Source organism: Rutilus rutilus, assembly GCF_951802725.1.
Source record: "Rutilus rutilus genome assembly, chromosome: 20".
Classification (NCBI taxonomy): domain Eukaryota; kingdom Metazoa; phylum Chordata; class Actinopteri; order Cypriniformes; family Leuciscidae; genus Rutilus; species Rutilus rutilus.
In genome coordinates this window covers 30,055,754-30,078,606 of record NC_140225.1, presented here as the reverse complement: position 1 = coordinate 30,078,606, position 22,853 = coordinate 30,055,754, and the positions used below count along the sequence as shown (strand labels likewise).

Here is a 22,853-nt window from a genome sequence, read left to right as displayed (position 1 = left end):
GCAATTCCACTAATGCCAACATAATTTTCGAGTCTATTTAAAAGAATGTTGTGGTCAGTAGTATCAAATGCAGCACTAAGATCGAGTAACACTAATAGAGAGATAAACCCAGACCACAACTGGTTTATGGAAGTTCAAATCCATTTTTTTAAATTTATAAGCCTATATTACATTATCATATTATTCTGCCATATAAACAGTATAAAATCATAAAATAATTATAGATTCAATTATTGTTGTTGTTACATTTAATTTATTGTCACACTTTAATATGTGATTTATATGATCAGAAAACGAAACACATTTAGCGTTGTCAGGCTTTTATTTGGATAAAACAATGGACCTGCGCACTTGGGTTTATGCCTGCTGTAAATTTGACCTGCCATAAGATGGCACTGTTTTTGACTCTTTATCCTTCAAATCTTTGCCCGAAACAATCAGAGGAAAGCTTAAAAGATTTAAGAGGCTTCATTTCTCCATCCCTACTCCATAGTTTGATGCCTTTTTGTAAATGTTACAATTAAGTGAAGCTGCTTTAGAGGGCGTTTACTCATTTTGAGCCTGGTTTTAAAGATACACTATATCTAATGTCATTTTTTGTGTGTACAAAAAGTGGCAAAACCAAACTAGTGTAGGAAACTCTGAAGTGAAGACCAGGAGACTCGGTTGTATCCTCAGCAGAATTCTTTATTGAGAACAAGAGCTGTCGGTAGCCGCAGTCATCAAGTCTGACTAAGGAAACTTTACATGGTATCTCATAGGCATTCAGTGGGCAGTCCTTAAAGGTGCTGACAGTCCTTAAAAGTGTTTGATCTTACACAGCCTTAGAGGTGACCACTAACACAAATCATTTATAGGCAATACAGGGAATTACCCCTGACTGTTTAAATATATTAGGCAGCTGACTTACATTACTTATCTTCTAACTTGGTTAGAAGAGAAAAACACAAATGGTTAATTGTAATTACAGTGTCTATTAAAATTATATCCCCACACTAGCCAATCAGATTTCTTTTCACCCATCCCCTGACCATGCGCTCACATGCACACATTCGACTTTACAACACACAAATGCACATCTTTATTTATTCTCACTTTCTCTTGTTTTCACACTGTCATGAGTGTACACAGATAGATTAATAATCATTTGAAAAATTATGTAAAAAAGAAATAAAAACCCCATTAATTAGCACCCTCTCATGGTACGCACAGCCGTAGAGTATAACAGTGTTGGTGAGATCTCATGTAGTAGGTGGGACAGCGATCGGTTCTAAGGGACAGGTTGTAGGAAGACTGGCACAGAGAACTTTGGAGGCACCGTTATCCATGAGGGGAGAGAAGGAAGAGAAGAGTGGAAAGTGTACGGGGGAGGTTGGCTGTGGGTGAGTGCTGTAATAGCTGTAACGGTGGAGGATGATAGAGTAGAGAGAATGATGTGAATAGTTTCCCAGTGTCTCAGGAGCTGATTTTGTTCTGGTAGTAAGAGACCTTGGCAACAGAAACACTAGAGGAGAAAGGGGACAGGAGAGATTGATACTTGCTCAGGTCAGTTTGGTCTTTTGTCTTGAGCTATTTCATCTCAGCAGCTCTGACTTTAGCTCTAATGTTGTGAAGAGCATCTGTGAACGAGGGGCTGGAAGGTGTTGCACATACTGGACTGGAGATGAGAGGACATATATTATCAAGGCAGAGCAAGGTTTGATCTTGCAGGGTTTGTTTTCTTGTGAGGTCGAATGAGGCCAGAAGAGCTAGAAAATTGGTTGCTAAGAACAGTTTCCTGTGAGCGAGAAACTAAATTTTCCTCCAGGTGGTGCTTAGAGACTCAGAAAGACAAAACGCCTCGGTTACGACTGTAACCTCGGTTCCCTGAAGAGGGAACGAGCGTTGCGTCGAGTTTGACGCTATGGGAACGCTTTGCGTGATGATGTCTTGAAGCACATGTAAAATCAGTCCAATGGCGTGGCGGAACGTCAGATGCGGGTGACGTCACGTACCAGGAAACTATAAAGCCTGCAAGAAAACAGAGAGCGGCAGCTTCGTAAAGTCTGAAGTAGCAGCTGACAGGCATGAAGGAGATATGGCAAGGTGACGCAACGCTCGTTCCCTCTTCAGGGAACCGAGGTTACAGTCGTAACCGAGGCGTTCCCTTTCAAGGGAACTCGCGTTGCGTCGAGTTTGACGCTATGGGAACGTCTATACCAACGCCCCCATAGCTACAAGTGTCTGTCCTGTGTGAAATCATGTAGAGCAGCACTAGGATGACAGGACCTGAGACCCTGGTGTAGAGTCCAGGTCCAAGGAGTAAAACCTGACAAAGGTGTGCGGTGAGGACCAGCCTGCCGCATCACACACGTCCTGGAGAGAAACTCCTGAAATAAGGGCCTTGGAGGCCGCCATACTCCTAGTAGAGTGTGACCGGACAGCCATAGGAGAAGGCTGCCCGGCCGCTTCATAAGCAAGCGAAATAGCCTCAACCACCCACTTGCTCATCCTTTGCTTAGACACTGGAGATCCCTTGTTAGGGGACCCAAAGCACACAAATAATTGATCACTTTTACGCCACAGGGCAGCTCTGTGGACATAAGCATCTAATGCCCGGACTGGGCAAAGCAAATTATTAGTCTCCTGGTCCGCATTCAGAAAGGGAGGAGGACAGAAGGCCTGCAGAATAACAGGTCTGGCCACATTAGTGGGGACCTTGGGGATATAGCCCGGCCTAGGATGAAGAAAAGCTTTCACCATGCCCGGAGCAAACTCCAAGCATGACGGGGCAACCGACAGTGCTTGGAGATCCCCTATCCTCTTAAGAGAAGAAATAGCAAGAAGGAAAAGAGCTTTCAGAGTTAGAAATTTCTCAGGAACCTCCTCAATGGGCTCAAAGGGAGCCAGGGAAAGGCCTTGCAGAGCAATGGACAGATCCCATGGTGGCACCCTAGAGCGAACTGCAGGCCTCAGCCTCCAAGTGCCACGAAGGAAACGAGATACCAAAGGGTCTTTCCCCACAGACATTCCACCCAAAGGAATGTGGTAAGCACCTATGGCCGCCACATAGACCTTTAGAGTGGACGGGGTCAGACCTGCAGTGAACCGGTCCTGCAGGAACTCCAGCACTGTACCAATTGGGCAGTTAACTAGGTCCAACCGACGGTCACTACACCAAGAAGTGAAGACTCTCCACTTCAGGGCATAAAGTTTCCTCGTGGAGGGAGCTCTGGACTGTAGAATGGTCTCAACAACCTCAGTTGAGAGACCTGACTCTATGAGCTGGGCCCCCTCAGAGGCCAAGCCCACAGGTTCCACAGTTCTGGCCGAGGGTGAAATATCGAGCCCTCTGCCTGGGACAGAAGGTCCCTCCTGACGGGTAGCTCCAGAGGAGGCCCGTCGAGGAGCGACACAAGATCGGGAAACCATACTCTGCCCGGCCAGCGCGGGGCTACAAGAAGCAGGCAAACCCGGTCCCTGCGAACTCTCTCCAGAACTCCCGGGAGCAGAGCAACTGGGGGAAAAGCGTACAGACGTAGCCTCGGCCACGTCTGCACCATAGCATCCAGTCCCAGAGGAGCTGGATGCGTGAGGGAGAACCAAAGTGGACAGTGAGACGTCTCTCGAGACGCAAACAGATCCACTTGAGCTTGGCCAAACTCCCTCCATATCAGCTCCACCACCTCGGTGTGGAGCCTCCATTCCCCGGGCCTCAGCCCCTGTCTCGACAGAGTGTCTGCTCCTATATTCTGGACCCCGGGGATGTAAGCTGCCCTGAGAGACAGCAACTTCCCCTGGGACCACAAGAGGATATGGCGTGCCAGATTGGATAATGGGCGCGAGCGCAAACCCCCTTGGTGGTTGATATAGGCGACTACCGACGTGTTGTCCGTATGCACTAACACATGGTGTCCCCTGAGATCTGTGATGAAGCTCCTCAGAGCCCGGAAGACAGCTAACATCTCTAGGCGATTGATATGCCAGGAACGATGATGGTCTTCCCACAGACCTTGAGACGAGCGACCCTCCAGGATCGCTCCCCAGCCCGTGAGGGAAGCATCCGTCGTTAGCAGTTTGCGACGACAAGGAGCTCCCAGCACTGGGCCCTGGGACAGGAACCAAGGTTTCTTCCACATAACCAAGGCACGTAGGCATCGCCGCGTGACCTTGATTGTGCGAAATGGGTTGCCCCTCGGGGAAAACCCCCTGGTCCTGAGCCACCACTGCAGGGGCCTCATGTGTAGCAGTCCAAAAGGTATCACGTTGGAAGCTGCTGCCATGAGACCCAACAGTCTCTGGAACTGTTTGACAGTGAGTAGCTGGCCTAGCTTTACATATTTCACAGCTGCAAGGATGGACTCTATGCGTGGAGGTGACAGGCGCGCCTGCATCAGCACTGAATCCCATACCACGCCTAGAAAAGTGGTCCTCTGGAGAGGAGTGAGCACACTCTTCTTGGCGTTCAGCCGTAACCCCAACTCTCTCATATGGGCGAGAACAACATCTCGATGTTGAACCGCTACCTGATGCGACTGAGCTAAAATCAACCAATCGTCGATGTAGTTCATGATGCGAATACCCTGGAGGCGCAGTGGCGCCAGAGCTGCATCCACGCATTTGGTGAAAGTGCGGGGTGATAAAGCCAGGCCGAATGGAAGAACTCGATATTGGTATGCTTTGCCCCCGAAAGCAAACCTCAGGAACTTCCAATGACACGGACGGATGGAAATATGGAAATATGCGTCCTTGAGGTCTATCGTGACAAACCAGTCCTCGGACCTGATCTGTGGCACGATTTGTCTCAATGTTAACATTTTGAACTTGAGCTGCATGACTGACTCGTTCAGAACTCGAAGATCTAAAATGGGACGCAATCCCCCGTCCTTTTTTGGAACTATGAAGTACCGGCTGTAAAACCCGGTTTCCCTGTTGGAGGGAGGTACATACTCTATGGCCCCTTTCTCTAACAGAGTGTTTACTTCCTGTTCCATAACCAGAACCTGCTCGGGGCCCACCACTGTGGGCAGGACCCCCATAAACCGAGGTGGGCGTTTCTTGAATTGTATCTGATACCCTTTTTCCACGGTCTGCAGGACCCAACGAGAAACATTTGACAGTAGCTTCCACGCTGTCAAAGATTCTACTAGAGGTACCAGTCTCTCGAGACTGACTTCTGGGTTCTGTTGTTGTTGAGTAGTCGGTTCGTCGCCCTGTAACGGCGCACCGGCAGGGAACGACTGAACGGACTGCTCTAACACCCTCCTCGGAGGGGGCGGGCATCCCGAGGCCACTACGTTTCCGGGTGGTCCTTGAGATATGTGCTCGCCGGAGACCGCTGCGCCCTGAAACACCAGAGGTGGCAGGGTTGGCAGAACGGTCCCCTGAGGGTACCGAAGGGAGACGGGCACCGTAAAAAGAGGTGTTGACCGCTGCACTTCGGGGGGGACTACCCTCATATGTCCTGAGCCCTCGGACGTCAGGACTTTTTCCCAGCAGCCTTCTTGGCGGTAATCACGGTCCGCAGATCCGTCCTACCCCTCGAAGACTGCTGGGTTTGAGCGTGCCCTCCGTGTCCCCGAGATTTACGTGGGGGAGCACGGGAGGACACGCTCTGTTTTTGAGTCGCACGATATTCAGTGCTCTTTTTTGATGAGTGAGGCTGCTCCCGCTCAGCAGCCTCATGAAAAGATCGGCGGGGGAGAAGTTTTTGCAAAGCAGCTGCCTGCTTAGATGCTTCCTGAAGCTTATCCACAGCAGCAGTAACAGCGTTGCCAAAGAGACCATGCGTAGAAACCGGAGAATCTAAAAGAACATTCTTCTCTTTGTCTTTAATGTCGCTGAGGTTGAGCCACAGGTGCCTCTCAGTGGCCACCAGGGCTGCCATAGACCGCCCGGTTGATTTAGCGGTCTCCTTGGTGGCCCTGAGAGACAAATCTGTGGCTCTGCGTAGTTCAGCAACCACCTCAGGACCAATACCCCCGCCCTCATCCAAATCACACAATAATTCAGCCTGATAAGCCTGCAGCAGTGACATAGTATGAAGACACGCTGCAGCCTGACCAGACGCTGAATAAGCCTTGCCCACCAGAGAAGATGTGACTCTGAGGGGCTTATTAGGCAACGCCGGAGCTTTCAGGGAAGATGCCGTCGCTGGAGAGAGATAGCTCGCAAGCGTCTCTTCCACCTTCGGCATCTCCCCATAACCATACTCTTTATACCCAGATATAGTGGAATAATTCATGGTTTGTGGATTAAAAACTCTATAGGAAACTGGTTTCTCCCACGATCTCGACACCTCAGTGTGGAGATCGGGAAAAAACGGCAGATTTCGGCGTTGTGGTTGTGCACGTGAGGGCAGGAAGCGTTCGTCAAGTTTACTTTTTGAACGAACGTCCTGTTTATCAGTTGGCCACTCAATACATAGTCTATCAACCGCTCTTGTCACTACATCCAGCAATTCTTCAAATGCATGAGACTGAGGTGGGGCTTCCTCAGACTCAGCATCAACACTAACAACATCCAGTTCCTCAGAACTGGACAATTGCAGTGTTTGTTCAATCACCGGGGGGGAAGAAACCGCCGCGCGTGCTTCCGAACCCTGATGAGAGACACCGGATCTATCAGGTAAGGGCTGAGATAGGGCAGAGCCCGTCTCAGACCCCGCTGATAGATCCATTTGCGAACCCCAGGACTGAGATCGCCGCTGTGCCTCGGCAGCAGCGGGACCCGAGCCCTGGGGAACGCGAGCTTCCCGGAAGAAGCTCAGCCGGGATCGGAGCGAGCGCATGGACAGCGCCTCGCAATGCACACAGCCAGCACCCTCGAGTGCTGACTGGGCATGCTCCTCTCCCAAACAAACAATGCACAGAACGTGAGTGTCCCTACCCGTAATAAAACGCGGGCAGGGATGCACACACATTCTGAACTGTTCGCTGGACATAATTGCTTTCAGTGACAAGACAACAATAAATAGACAGAGACAGATTCCACATAGAGCGCTACTGAAGACACAGAAGCTGCCGCTCTCTGTTTTCTTGCAGGCTTTATAGTTTCCTGGTACGTGACGTCACCCGCATCTGACGTTCCGCCACGCCATTGGACTGATTTTACATGTGCTTCAAGACATCATCACGCAAAGCGTTCCCATAGCGTCAAACTCGACGCAACGCGAGTTCCCTTGAAAGGGAACTACTGTTAGCCGCATTCAAATGTCTTTATAGAAACACAAGAGAAGTCTATGGTGTGTCTCATTTTGACAAGTCAACATGTGTGTGTTTCTATATACACACACCGAAATTATGATTAGAAAAGAGAAAGAGTTCACAGCAGTGTGAGATAATGCGAGTGTGTTCCTTTCACTCAACTGTGTCACAGTTGTTTCTCACAGAAAGCTGTTTAATCTCACACAGAGACACTGAACTACCAGAATAAACCCCAAATCCAGCATAGAGGGGTTCAGTGAATGTGCTGTTAAAACTGTGTAAGTGCAAGAGTGTGTTTGTGTCAGAGACGCTGTAGAAGGACAGAGTGCCGGCCGACCAGTTCAGATACACTCCTACTCTGTTAGAATGACGTGAAGGGACAGATATTACTGTAATCTTATCATTGTGTTTGACAGTGAAACCATCATAAGTTTCACCACAGTTCAGACTCCAGGACTTTTCATTGTATCCAAACACACAGCCATTGGTCAGTCCTTTCCTGTTGATTCCTTTATATGTCACTGATACATAAACCTCCCTCCCGCTCCATTCAGCCTCCCAGTAACAGCGTCCAGACAGACCCTCTCTACACAGAACCTGATTACACTTATTAAATCTCTCTGGATGATCAGGATACGACTGCTTCTCTTCCACATGTGTCACTTTCCTGTTCCTCTCAGACAGAGCGAGATGAGTGTTTACAGTGTTTAAATCCAGTGTGAGATCACATGCATCTGAAAACAAGGAGAGATTATAACATTTATAATACAAAAACCCTCAGCAATTAAGGTGTGTGTGTGTGTGTGTGTGTTACATTTCTGTTGTCCTGTTGTAATCCTGAACTGTCCTCCATGATCCACACTATAAAAAAACAGGAGAATGAAGATTTTAATCACTAAATACTCATGTTACATTTTATTATAAATAAATATTAAATTAAATTAAAAATAAAATAAAAATGTGAATTTTTTTATTAAAAACGTGAAAACTAAAGATTTTGGTTTAAAATAAACATGTGAATGATGACTTTTACCTACAGGCTTCACCTTTACATTCACTGATCATTTGTGTCTACATCCTTTCATTTCATTTGTGCAAGTGTTTTAATAAATAACTGATATTCATCTACTAACTGCAGAAATGTCTTCCTGTTGAGCTGATCTGCTTTATTCAGTATCATGAGGTCAAACATAATTTCTTTTGATTTAGAAAGTGATCTCTGAATCTGTATCTTGGATCTGTTTAGAACAGCAGCAACCTTTGAATTGATGTTTTAGGATCAGAGACTTGAGTCTATTTATCAGACTCTGTTATTATGGGTCACAAGCAGCTGTTGAGCTGAATCAAGATCTGTTTCAGTCACAGAGTTCAAGACACGTCCTTATTTTCCTGTGCAGTATGTATGTGTATATGTGTGCTGTATCCAAGAATGAGTTTTCCGTGACGTTATAGACCTTTTGTAGCCCTGTCCCGTTTCAGCACTGCACTCATTGTGTTCGGTCTTCTGGTTTGTATTTTCACAGCATGAAGGTGAATGAATGAATGAATGAAATGTTCATTTTAAAATCTTCCCATTCTACTGACATTTGTTATGACATCTGCTTCAAACATTACAATGCTCATGATGACTTTAGTTAACTCTACAATAAGTAAATCCACTTCACCAGCTAATTACTCTTCGACAGCGATGCCATAGAAATATACAGAGCTATTTCTAAAACGGAAGTTCAAAGACAAAATTTTAAAGATGTTTGCATGCTTGTTTCTCTGGCACATAAGATCAATAGCACACACATGTCCAATCACAGGACGGGATGATTGGAAGAATTAAACATACTTGAGTTTATCCAGTCTATAGTTTGGATCAGAGAGCAACTTGACCAATGATTGTCCTGGTTGATTGTAGCTCAGATCCAGCTCTCTCAGGTGTGAAGGGTTTGAACTCAGAGATGAAGCCAGAAAACAACAGCCTTCCTCTGTCACCATACAGCCAGATAATCTACAACACACACACACACACACACACACACACACACACACACACACACACACACACACACACACACACACACACACACACACACAGCATCACATTTTCTGGCACTGGAGATCATCTAAAACTGATTCACACACAGGAGTGGTCAGATTCTTGTAACTGTATTTCTTACCTCAGTATGTGAAGTTGACAATGTGAACTCTTCAGTCCATCAGAGAGCAACTTCACTCCTGAATCCTGCAGGTCATTGTTACTAAGGTCCAGTTCTCTCAGTGAGTTTGATGATTGTAGAGATGAAGACAAACTTTCACAGCACTGATCAGTGAGATTACAGTCAGCAAGACTATAAACCAGAAATAAAAATGGTTCAATAAAGAGGAGATGGTTGTTTAAAATATCTGTTTTCTGTTCAAATCTTTCCGCTGCGTGAAAAGCACCCAAGGCCTGTAATGGATTGCAACACTGATTTTCAAAGTACAAGGTATGAAAAATCTTTTTTTTTTTTTAAATCAAAACAAGAGAGATGTGAGAAATATGATTTGACAGAGGAATTGTACTGTATTATTACAAAACAGACACATTCAGTTTAATCTCCAATCACATAAATTAATACTCACAGAGCTTTTCTGAAGTTCAGCACAGCTGGTATCAGTCTCCTTCTACCCTCATCTGATGTGTTGTATTTCTTCAGATCAAACTCATCCAGCACCTGCTCTGATATCTGAAGCATGTAGGCTAATGTGGAGCAGTGAGACGGAGAGAGTCGATTCACTGAGTGATTCTCTGACTTCAGAAACTGCTGAATCTCTCTGTACAGAGTCTGATCCTTCATTTCCAGCAGACAGAGGAACATATTGATGCTTCTGTCCGCTGAGAGACAATCATCATCCTTAATTTTGTTATTAATGTAATGTGTGATTTTCATGATGGTCTCCGATTTGTTCACTGTGTGTGTCAGAAGATCCTCTAAGAGTCTCTGATTGGACTCCAATGAGATGCCCAGCAGGAATCGCAGGAAAATATCCAGGTGTCCATTTTCACTCTGTAAGGATTCAGAAACTGCTGCTTTTAATAACTCATACAAAGAGTTTATCCGACTGTAGCGCTGATATCTTTTCTTCAGAAACGACTGCAGTGATTTCTTATTCTTGAAAAAATGGCAGTAAAACAGATATAAAGCAGCTAGAAACTCCTGAAAGCTCAGATGAATGAAGCAGTAGACTTTCCTCTGATGAATCACAGATTCCTCCTTAAAGATCTCAGTGCAAATCCCAGAATACACTGAGGCGTCAGTGACATCTATGCCACTCTCAATCAGGTCCTCCTCATAGAATATCACATTGCCCTTCATCAGCTGTTTGAACGCCAGTTCAGCAAGTTTCATAATCACGTCTCTATTGGACTTCAGGAGCTTCTCTGGATTTCTCTCATCGTACTTCTGATTCCTCATGTTGATCTGAGTCAGCAGAAAGTGGATGTACATTTCAGTCAGAGTTTGAGGGATTTCTGCACTGTCATCTTGTTTCTGGAGGTTTTGAAGCACAGTGGCAGAGATCCAGCAGAAGACGGGTATGTGACACATGATGTGGAGGCTTCTTGACCTTCTAATGTGTGAGATGATTCTGCTGGCTTGATGCTCGTCACTGATTCTCTTCCTGAAATATTCCTCCTTCTGAGGGTCATTGAATCCCTGAATTTCTGTCAGAAGGTTGATGTATTTTGAGGGGATCTGATTTGCTGCTGCTGGTCTGGAGGTGATCCAGATGAGAGCAGAGGGAAGCAGCTCTCCTCTGATGAGGTTTGACATCAACACACCCACTGATGAAGACTCATTCACATCACAAACTTTCTCATCATCTGTGAACATCAGTGTCATGCTGCTTTCATCCAGACCATCACAGATAAACACAACTTTGCACTCCTCATAAATCTTTGAGTCTAGATCTTGAAGTTCAGGATGAAAGTCCAGCAGAAGTCTGTGAAGACTGTACTGGTAATCTTTAATCAAGTTCAGCTCTCGAAATGAAAGCACAAACATGAAATCTACATCTTGATTGGCTTTTCCCTCAGTCCAGTCCAGAATGAACTTCTGCACAGAGATAGTTTTTCCAATTCCAGCGATGCCTTTAGTAAGAACAGTCTTGATTTTGTCTTTCTCCCAACATCCTGGTTGATGTAAGGGGTTAAAGATGTCATTGAAGAAGATTGCAGTGCCTTGTGTTCTAGCTGTTTTCGCCATCTGTAAAACCTCATGTTCTTCATTCACCCCTTCACTCTCTCCCTCTATGATGTAGAGCTGTGTGTAGATCCTGTTCAGGAGGGTTTGATTCTCTTGTAGTTTTGTTCCCTCAAATAATCTCTCATACTTGTTCTTCATGCTGGCTTTGTGTCGTTCTTTGACTCTCTGCCTGATGAAGGCCTGACAGTCAGAGTCAGTGCAGGTCACTGATCTGTTCACATCATCTCTCATTACTCTTCAGAAACAGAGAGATCAAATGAGACAAAAACTGACTGTAAAAAAAACACATCAAGATCTATAAAAGCATTTACATATGTTTTCAGCACACCAAACTCTAAAATACAATTTGATCCTACACTCATACACACAGGGTTTTAACACCCACCAACCCGCATAATATGGGTGAAAATCCACAGTGGCAGGTAACGCATATCAACACACTAGCCAATTTGGTGGGTTATGATTCTGTCACTTTTTCCATGGCACTGCTTTCAGAACCCTTCTCTAAAAGGAGCCTGAAACATTAGCAAAGCAAAGCGTAAGGGCCGCACACAGAGAGTCTTTAAAATTCAAACACATTTGTTTTCTTTGACCGTACTCACTAATTGAAGATTCACAATTTGTCCTCTTGAAATGTCTCACTCAAGCAGTGAAATCACATTGTACTCACTCAGGGCCAGAGGTCACTGCTACATTACTGAGTTTAGGGGGAGAGTCCATGGAAACGTCACTCTTCATAGACACATAGCTGGGTTCTGGAGACGCTGCTCTGTGTGTGTGAACATCCTCCTCCTCCTCCCTCTTCTCATAGAGACTCATTTTACAGGCAGTAATACTGAAACAGAGAATTGAAATGTACAACAATTTACAACATTATAGATACAAAACTAAACATTCAATAAAAATATTAATGACTTCAGTATGTTTTATCAGTTTCAGCATGACTTGTGCTATATACACTAATCTACAGAAAACTAAAATTATTAACAGAAACTATAATTTACCAAGTGAAAATCAAACGAAGATGCATTTGTCAGTTCAACTCACTGTTCAAAGGCATTGCTTTCAGAACCCTTCCCTAAAATGAGCCTGAAACATTAGCAAAACAAAGCGTAATGAGGGTCGTACACAGAGAGTCTTTAAAATTCAAACACGTTTGTTTGGTAAAAATCATGCCATGCCACAGTGTCACTCACATAGTTTTCCTTTAAAATACAAAGATTTGGCACAAATATATGTACTGTAAGTACTTACTTCACCCTATATGGATATTGTGTATTGTGTGATTTTCAATAACAGGTTTGTTTTAGTGGCTTGAATAAATATGTTTCATCTTTTCTCTTTCCGTTTGTGCAGGTTTTTCAAATACTGTGATTCAAACTTATTGACACCACTTTGTTAATTCTTTAAGTGAACATTTGCCTGTATGGTGATTAGATTCACTGTTTTGGACTGCTGCCTTGAACTTGAGAATGCGAGTGTTCGATAAGCCTGCCTGTGAGATGTCCGAGGCGTGGCACAGCACTTCCCGTCAGGAGTGCTCTGCCGGAGCCTTAGGAGACAATTAACAGGCCCCATTTTTCAGTCCATTCTCATAAATGCTACATGTCCAAGAAGACTTTCTTGCAAAAAGCACTGTGGCTATAGGGCAGGGCCAAGAGCTATGGGAATGGAGCGAGGCCAGTTGCGTGACTGAGCGTCACCTGTGCACCACACCTGACAGGAGTCTCTCATAAAATTACATATTATGTTGAAAGTTCACAGGTTCCCGCCTCCTTACAACCTCATTACAAGCACCCTAGCGATTATAAGATCATTTTGTTTTTATTTCTAGTTTATTTCATTTGAATGGTATTTATGCCATTTATGTGAACAAGTTATTGTAATATCATAATCATGTAGGAATGCAACTTTAATCAAGTCATAAATTGTAACATAAATCATACAAGAATGAATAACAAAAACACATTTTTTATGTGTTTTGATGTGAAATCCATTTTGATTGTTTAGACTGAGAAGCATTAAAGGGTTAGTTCACCCAAAAATGAAAATTCTGTCAGTAATTACTCACCCTCATGTTGTTCCAACCCCGTAAGACCTTCGTTCATCTTCGGAACACAAATTAAGATATTTTTGATGAAATCTGAGAGCTGGATCACTCCTCCATAGACTTCTAGGTGACCGAAACTTGCTGGCCCAGAAAAGTTATTAAAGAGATCGTTAATATAGTCCAAGTGACTACAGTGGCTCAATCTTAAGTTTATCAAGCGACGAGAATACTTTTTGTGCGCAAAAACAAACAAAAATAATGACTTTATTCCACTATTCATTTCCTTCTAGCTGGGCCTCGAGTTGGTTCACGTAGTGTTTTTGCGCAGCGCGTCTGTGTTACACGTCACCACGTAGGCTCACTATTGGCCGACGCTGGTCATGTGTATGATGTGTGTGATGTACAACACAGACGCGCTGCGCAAAAACACTACGTGAACTAACTCGAGGCCCAGCTAGAAGGAAATGAATAGTGGAATAAAGTCGTTATTTTTGTTTGTTTTTGCGCACAAAAAGTATTCTCGTCGCTTGTGTAAAAAAGTATTCTCGTCCTATGGAGGAGTGAGCCAGCTCTCAGATTTCATCAAAAATATCTTAATTTGTGTTCCGAAGATGAACGAAGGTCTTACGGGGTTGGAACAACATGAGGGTGAGTAATTACTGACAGTTTTTCTGTGAATTTTCATTTTTGGGTGAACTAACCCTTTAACAACAATCAGATTTTAATTCAAGATTTCAAAGGTGTCTTAGATTAGGCTTGTGACAATTGGATTGGATGTGTTGTTGTTTCTCCAATAAAGAAAGATTTTTTGTGTGTATGTGTTTTTCTTTTTTCTTGCTGCATGTCTGAACAAAACCTTTTTTTTTTCTTTGCTTCGGCCACCTTTGATTTGTCACTGGGAGCTCAGCATGCATTTTTCTTGGAGGGATTTTGAATTTATATTTTGAAAAGCACTACATTATAAAACTGATGAGACTGTCTTTAACAAATTCTAATTAAAGATTCTCCATTTTTTAATTCAAAATTCAAGATCTTGATGTCTTTTTGAAATGTCTCTCTCAAACAGAGAAATCACATTGTACTCACTCAGGATCAGAAGTCACTACTCCATCACTGAGTTTAGGGGGAGGATCATAGACTGTAAAAAATAGGGGAGGAACCATGGATAGGTCACTCTTTATAGACACACAGCTGGGTTCTGGAGATGCTGCTTTGTGTGTGTGAACGTCTTCCTCCTCCTCCTCCTCCTCCTCCTCCCTCTCCTCCCTCTTCTCATATTGACTCATTTCACATGCAGTACTACTGACACAGAGAATTGAAATGTACAACAATTTACAACATTATAGATACAAAACTAAACATTCAATAAAAATATGTATGCCTTCAGTATGCTTTACCAGTTTCAGCATGATCGTGAATTCTTCTCTAATCTACAGAATACTAAAATTATTAACAGAAACTATCATTCATTTACTGAGTGAAATACAACAAACAAAGATGCTTTTGTCAGTTCAGCTCACTGTTCAAAGTTTTAAGAAACTGCTAATCAAGGAATCCTGAGTGTATGATTCTATTTATGACTACACAAATAAAAAAGCCAGCAGCCAAAAAACTAACTACAGAGAATAAAACATCAAAACAGACTGACATTGCAGTAGATTGTGAAGGATATTTACACATGTAATTGAATATTAAAGGGGTCATGAACTGAGAAATCAAATTTTGACATATAAGAGGTCATCATACTATAAAAATATCAGAACTGAAAACTTCATTGTTAGTCCAAAAACAGCTTTTACTGTAACCAAGCCCAGAGAACGACTCGTTTTGGAATGGGCCTATTTATGACATCATAGATAGGTGAACGATATAGCCTCTTCATCGTTGCAACTTATTGCCTAAACCTAATTATTTATAGAAAGCGATCAAAGAATGCTCCCTTTACAATCGCTGGAGAAGCTGTCAATCAAACAGTGCAAGTTTATCTATGACTGAGTTCTGGACTCTCACCAAAACTTCCGTTAAAATAAACAAATCTCTTATTTACATTGTGTTTGCACTGTTAGTTATGATGAAAGCATTCGTTAGTGTGCAGAAATCGAGTTGCATGAGAAGATCACGCGACGCAAGTGTTTTTTGCTAGTTTCAGCCCGACGCAGTTATCATTTTCACGTCCTGCGCCACATTGTTTAAATAGCAAATGCATTTGCGCTCATTTGTGCGACCATAGGCGTCTGATCTGAAAACGAGGTGTGTTGCTATTTTGAGGCAACTGAAATAGACTGCGCCATTGACCAACTGAAACCTGGTTTAAAGTCAATGGCGCAGTATTTTTTTAGTTATTTAAAGAGCGCGTTAGTAATGTGTGCCTATAGGCGGGTCCACAACGTGCGTACATTCTGCTTATTATACACACAGGGAACATAGTAAGCAGCAGCACACAAACTAGCCAAATATTAAAAATAAAAGGATTACAATGTAAAAGATTAATATGGTGCACATACAGATATGGTGGGATCCGGCTTGTCCTGTAGATGGTTTGCTTGCGCTTTAACCTCGCACACGAGCAGATCCATTTGCTCTCTGGAGACGCGCTCAGTCTTTCCACTTGTAAATTCCGCCATGTAAATTGCGAATCCGCCATGCCGCGAGCGCAACTGGCTTTTAAAGGTATTGGGAAATTACACTCTGATTGTTTTTTTTTTTGCATGCTATGCCCAAAACACAGCCATTACTCATTAAGAGAATAGGAACAACCCTATTAGACCATGCGCCGGACACGCCGACCATTTTTCCCATAGTTAAACTAGCAAAAGTGGATTCGGACACACCCTAAGTGCTCTTGCACCGTACGCTTTAGACCATGCGCTTAGATCGTTAAAATAGGGCCCAACACGTCTGTGATCGGCTGCAATGCTCATCCACTGCAGCCTTTCATGCCATGATCTGAATATAATGCTATAGATCTAAATATAATGCTATTATCAACACTTTTCACGATTAGTAAACCTTGAGAGCTGTAATAGTAAAAACGTCCTTAAAGTTTTAAGAGCTCCACGTGTAATACTAGCCATTTCATCTGCAAAGATGTTAGTCAATCACAGAAGTCTCACAGCAGACATGCCCCTTAAAGGGATAGTTCACTTTGAAATTAATTTTTGATATGGTTTAGCTTACCTCAAGGGCATCCAAGATGTAGGTGTCTTTGTTTCCGCAGTAGTTTCAATTTTGATATTTTTAGGTCAAACCGTTCTTGTCTGTCAGTCATATAATGCATGTCGATGGTCACTGGCTCAAAACACAAGCACAGAGTCCAAATTAAAACAATTCCCCATCGTCCAAATGAAACAATTCCCCATCATAAGTACACATTGATGGCCTAAGACACGAAACGAGCGGTTTGTGTGAGAAAACGAACAGTATTTATATCGTTGTTATCTCTTGAAAACAGCACATGTCCAAATGATCTGACGGCGCGGGCGGGTATAGATATATACATAGATGTCGCCTTGGCTACTGCAGTTCATTGGAACGAAACCGTAGCCAAGCGACATCTAGTGTATATATCTATACCCGCCCGCGCCGTCAGATCAATTAATTTCAAAGTGAACTATCCCTTTAAAAGGATGGTTCGGAGTAAAATCAACCTATAGGGTCCTTTGCACCATGACCTCGAGCCAAACACCCCCCCCCAGAAGCCTTTTTTCCCTTGGTTGAACATTATTAAAGTTAGAGCTTATATAGAGAAATCAGCCGGATGGCTTAGTGGATCCAAGGATGTATCTCGTATTACCCCACTAATAATGCCCAGAATGGTACCAAACTTATACAGTAGTACAAGTACTCATAAAACAAGGCATTAGAAAGTTTGTAAGTACATCAGGAGTTTATTTAAATAACTGACGGCTCATGCTACTGCTAACCCGGACGTCGAGGTCACTTCAGTGGTTTGGGAAAAGCATGTAAAAGTCCTGGCAGAAAGTGATGCATACGGATGTAGTGTAACGACGCCCAGTTCCAGGAATGCACTAATATTTTGTTGATAGTACCAGCTTGCAACAATTATTAGTTAACACTAAGTTGTTAACACTTCTGAAAAAAAACCTGTGGCTCGAGGTCATGGTGCAAAGGACCCTTGGTTGATTTTACTCCGAACCATCCCTTTAAAACAGAGCGTTCAAATCAGAGGCTAAAATCAGGATAGGAAAAATGCCTTTAATTTCTAAATGACAATTTTGATGTAAAAATCATACTACCATTATAAGTGCACCCCAGGAAACATTATGAAACCATACAACAATGCAGTTCATGACCCCTTTAAATAATGCATGAGAATGAATCCAGAAATGAATTGGTTCAAACCTACCTCTGTCTCAACAATGAAGAACATCAGACACAAACTTCATTCAGGTCATAAATCCATTCAGTCTCTGGACAGCAGGATTAAACTGATCTGATGTTCTCAAACTGAATCACATTTTCTCTCCTATTGTTGTTCACAATCCTCCTGTAACAAAATGGAGTCTGTTGAAATAGTTTCACTTTCGACAGTGTCACATAACCAGTGAGTGGGGTGTAACAATATCATGTTACAATATATCGCAATACAAAAATGCAACAATATGTATCGTGGATAGTGACAACATGTATTGTGTATAGTTCACCCAAAGAAAATTTGCTGTGTGAGAAAAAAATTCAAGTTTTCAGAGTTTTAGTATCAGTACTACATTAAACTACTGTAAATAAGGGTGCCAGAGGACTGATGCGGAGCCGGTGGGAAGGCAGAGCCCGGTGGAGCCGAAAGGATGGAGGGTGTAAACCAGAAGTCCATGGTGCAGGCAGAGCCACAACTGACCAAGGCGAAGCTGTAAGGACGATGGCCCCAGGTGGAGCCGAGGGAGGGAGGAGCCTAGGTGGAACCCAAGGAAGATCCACAAAGAGTGTGAATGCACTGAGGAATAGCCAAGGGTATAAAACATACGGGGATAAATGAAGTCTGTCACTAGTAGTGTTTACTCTTCAATACTTTGCCCATGCTTTTATTAAGGTCATTGTGCTGAAACGAAGTAGATATTCTACTAGAATAAGGTGAGTAATAGCCCCTTTCGCATAACGAGAGAGTAATGTTTGGTGAATCTACCATCTTCCACTGTTAATATTTAAAATGTCAGGAAACAATAGCTAGAAGGACATGTTATATATTTTTATATTTATAACAATACTTATCTAGACTTGCATAATTATTTTTTGATTGCAATACGTTAGGAAAGAGCTTTGCTGCTAGTACAATTATTCTATAGTGAAGTTGCTGGCTGAGATTCTACCGGAAATATGTAAGCAGCGTTTGTGCATAGAGTCTATTGTCATATAATATATTAAGGACTTAGATAAGATTTTTTCTGACTTTATATGGAGGGATTTTTTTTTTTTTTTTTTTTAAGGAAATAATATGTAACACCAAAGAGCAAGGGGTAGTTGAGGTCTTAGATTATAGTACACTTAATAATACCTTCAAAATTAAATGGTTGATTGAGTTTTGGGAAGAATAGAGAAAGTCTTTGAAACGTATTTCCTAATGATATATTTAATACTCTTGGAGGCATAGACTTTTTGTTGAAATGCAATTTTTCTGTTGACAAAATTCCTGTTAAATTTTCACAGACAAGCCCTGCTAGCATGGAAATTGGTGTATAAGCAATATAAAACAAATCACTATTCTATCATACTTGGTTCAATGAAGGGATTATATTAGTAAGACAATTTGTTCATTCCAATGGATATTTGTTATCATATTAAAATTTCAATTACCAGTTAAACCAAGAGAGTTTGCTATTGTTCTTGATGCGATTCCAAAGAGTGTGATGTTACTCTTAAAGTCAACATGGATGATCTTTGTGGTAACATTTTCATTGATAATGTTAATGTTTTAAAACAAAAATGTAGCAATAAGGATATAAGAAATGCTCTTTGTTCTGTCTTTTCCTGCAGCAAGATTCTTTTGGTCTTTTTTATTTGGTAATATATCTTGGGTCAAAGCATGGAATTTGATAGGAAGTTTTAATAACAAAATTAAGGAAGTGTCTTACAAAATACTTCACAGACTTAATCCTGCTAAGCATGTTTTGGAAAGATTTAAGCTTAATATTTCATATACCTGTGAATTTTGTGCACTATAAATAATACACAATTTTGCATCTGTTTTTTTCACTTTATCTAAGATTATTTTGGAAAGATTTAGAAACCTTTATTAGTAGAAAACTGAAGTGTTTGATATACATTTTTGTATTTGATGTGCTTTTTTATACTCAGAATTAAATTCTGGAATATAAAGAGCATAGAGCAATAGAGCAATTTACATAAAAAGAAGTGGGCTCAATGCAAACCAAATTTTTCACAATTTAAAAATGACTTTAAATTATCTGTAAATCTTTTGGAACAAACAAATAAGCGCTGAAAACATGTAATGCTTTGAAAGCACTGGATTTTTTTGTTTTTCTATTTTGTTTATTTATTTATTTAATTTCATGGCAGCTAAATGTTAATGTGATAATGTGAATATGTAATACCTCTTGTTCTCATGGCATTGAAAAAAAAAAAAAAAAAAGTGTCAAATTATCACATAAGTGCCACAATGCCAAAAAGAGTCCTAAACAGTGATCTGGACATGTTTTAATGGGATTCACCCTACAATGCGTTTTAATATTGCATTAAGTTGCATCTACACATCAATTTGTCTTCTAATTTTTAAACACTAGATGGCACTGTTGCAATTGACAGTGACTAAAGTTAGCCAAAACAACGCCAAACCTGCAGTGGTCCATTTCACAGCAGATCAGTTCAGTTTTATTAACTGTCAGAGACTCAAGAGTTGAAACCTATCTTGCTTGATATTGTGCTACTAAAATTGCTGCTATACAGTTTGCAATTGCTCAGCTCTGTATTTATATCAAATTTATAAAGGTTTTAAATATTTGCTTTAAACAAATTTGCAAAACTATTTTCTACAGGGGATCTAAATTCCAACTTTATGCTGAATCAACTGTTCAGTCTTTTCCTTCAAAATCATGTTCATTAGTTGTGTTTGATAAGACGTGTGTTTATATGCCCCTACAAAAAATGTGGAAAAAGATTATGAGCAACCCCTAACATCCAGCATACCCTCACTTCAAAAAAACAATCTATTTCTATTGCTAATACAGACCAGTTCTGTTTTGCAGCAATCTATTTAATGTCAATTAAAGCAGTTACCGATTTTATACTAAACTTCGCAAAGATATGGCCTATATGGCCTTATATTAGACCATTTATGCTTTATAAATAAAAATGCATATTTTTTTTCAAAGGCATATGAGGAGAGCTTACATTCTTCAGTACTATATTAGAAAACCAGTATGTGAAATCAGGAGTAGCCTACATACGGTATCTTTTCATTCTTTAGCCCTAAAACAAAAAACACTAAAACTATACTATACTAAGTTGTTGACATTAAGATTTAATGTTGTTTAAACATGTGCCAAATATGTAAACCATAGATGTAAAAAGCATTAAACAATTACATTTTCATTTGTCTCAGCCTTTTGGGATTGAGCCACACAACTCAACAAAGCAAATAACTGGACAAATTTAAAGGGAAAATAAATCTTATAAACAGATTTTTAAAAATCACTCCAACTCCATATGATTTAATATCACTTTATCCCTATATTTTATTTAACATTATCCCTAGAACCTTTTATTTTTATCCCTTTTATTTATTGGTTTGCTCATAATTTGATCTCAGTGTGTAATGGAATTTTTTTTTCCATTTCTGTTCCCATGGCTTCTGATTGGTCAACATACCTTTCAATTCGAGATGTGTGATAGGCCTACCAAACTTTTTAAAATTCGATAAGATTCTGATACTTCTGGTACTGATTATTTCTTCAATGGGTAGGCTATATGATTTTTTTCAAAATAATGTTCATTCAAACATGGTAATGCGTTTTATGTATCACTCTCCACAACGTCAGACACATAACGGTAATTAACATAATAACATGATTAGCCTTTTGCTTGACTATGTTATCAAACCACTAATAATGTGTTGCTAATGTTACACAAACTATGTTCCCGTTCGCCATCTCAGAGTCAGACAGCTGCCTTCTAACAAACATCAGAAACGCTTTGAACAACTCAGAATGTCAGTGGAGAAAGGCATATAATTCATAATAACATCGTAATATATATTGCTATATTGCTAAATGTACCCGATTTTTCATATCAACAGAGAAATACACCAGAATAACCTGGCTTCTCTTGAGACTCCCCTGCTTCGCAGCAGTTAATGATATGCTAAAGCCCGCCGGCACGTTGATCTGATTGGTTACAAGGTAGTTTGTGATGTCAGAAAAACCAGCGATTTCAAACCGCGTTTTTGAGACTGTCTTTGGTTCACAGCAGTTTTAAAGAGAAAATACTCACCAATGGCGTTGACATAAATTTGCCCGTGATTTGTCTTAAAGGTGCACTGATACTGACACAATGATAAACAAGCAACAATAATATTCGCAATAACATATCGTTTTACTGAATAATAAAGTAAACATCATTTCTTAATTTATCTTTGTAAAGAAACCCCATTGCTTAAAGGATTAGTTCACCTCAAAATGAAAATTTCCTGATAATTTACTCACCCCAATGCCATCCAAGATGTTCATGTCTTTCTTTCTTCAGTGGAAAAGAAATTACGTTTTTTGAGGAAAACATTTCAGGATTTTTCTCCACACAGTTGGCTTCAACGGCAACCAGAATGTTGAAGTCCAAATCAATGCCGATTCAAAGGGCTCTGAAGTGCTTCAAAGGGCTCTGCATGATCCCAGCTGAGGAATGGGGTCTTGTCTAGCGAAACGATCAGTCATTTTCTAAAAAAAATAAAAATTTGTATACTTTTTAACCACAATTGTTCGTCTCGTGCTGGTCTGCGACGCGCCACGTATTACGTCATCACGTTGGAAAGTAGAAAATAATAATAATAAATTACAACAAAGATATTGGACGATTTTGAAGTTGGAAGAGAAAATGAGATGGAATTTTTCGCCCTTCCCTACCTTTCTGAACCGGAGTACACAGACAAATAACTTAGATAGATGACGTGACGCGTCACCTTTCCAACATGAAAGACATGAACATGTCGGATGGCATTGGGGTGAGTAAATTATCAGGAAATTTTCATTTTGAGGTGAACTAATCCTTTAACTGGCTACTCTCTGCTGTCTCCGACGACGACATATTTTCCTGTTGGCCACCATAACTTTTGTTGGTTGCAATTCGCAACCTCACCACTAGATGCAGCTAAAAATCACACACTGCACCTTTAAAGCACAATAAAAACACCACACATTAAAA

At 41.4% G+C, this 22,853-nt stretch overlaps 2 protein-coding genes across 2 annotated transcripts; both read right to left on the bottom strand.

The window, feature by feature from the left end:
* Nucleotides 1-668: 668 nt before the first annotated feature.
* Nucleotides 669-11,648, bottom strand: LOC311279871 (NLR family CARD domain-containing protein 3-like). The gene is made up of 7 exons (XM_084391650.1): nucleotides 9,798-11,648; nucleotides 9,353-9,523; nucleotides 9,022-9,183; nucleotides 7,999-8,045; nucleotides 7,175-7,918; nucleotides 839-1,839; nucleotides 669-754 (listed from the first exon to the last, which is right to left on the bottom strand). Exons 1-5 carry the CDS (start codon nucleotides 11,555-11,557, stop codon nucleotides 7,338-7,340), a joined length of 2,721 nt encoding a protein of 906 aa, XP_084247776.1. The 5' UTR covers nucleotides 11,558-11,648; the 3' UTR covers nucleotides 669-754; nucleotides 839-1,839; nucleotides 7,175-7,337.
* Nucleotides 11,649-11,812: 164 nt separating this feature from the next.
* Nucleotides 11,813-14,793, bottom strand: LOC311279872 (uncharacterized protein). The gene is made up of 3 exons (XM_084391651.1): nucleotides 14,556-14,793; nucleotides 12,090-12,254; nucleotides 11,813-11,934 (listed from the first exon to the last, which is right to left on the bottom strand). Exons 1-3 carry the CDS (start codon nucleotides 14,753-14,755, stop codon nucleotides 11,877-11,879), a joined length of 423 nt encoding a protein of 140 aa, XP_084247777.1. The 5' UTR covers nucleotides 14,756-14,793; the 3' UTR covers nucleotides 11,813-11,876.
* Between the last annotated feature and the right edge of the window lie 8,060 nt (nucleotides 14,794-22,853).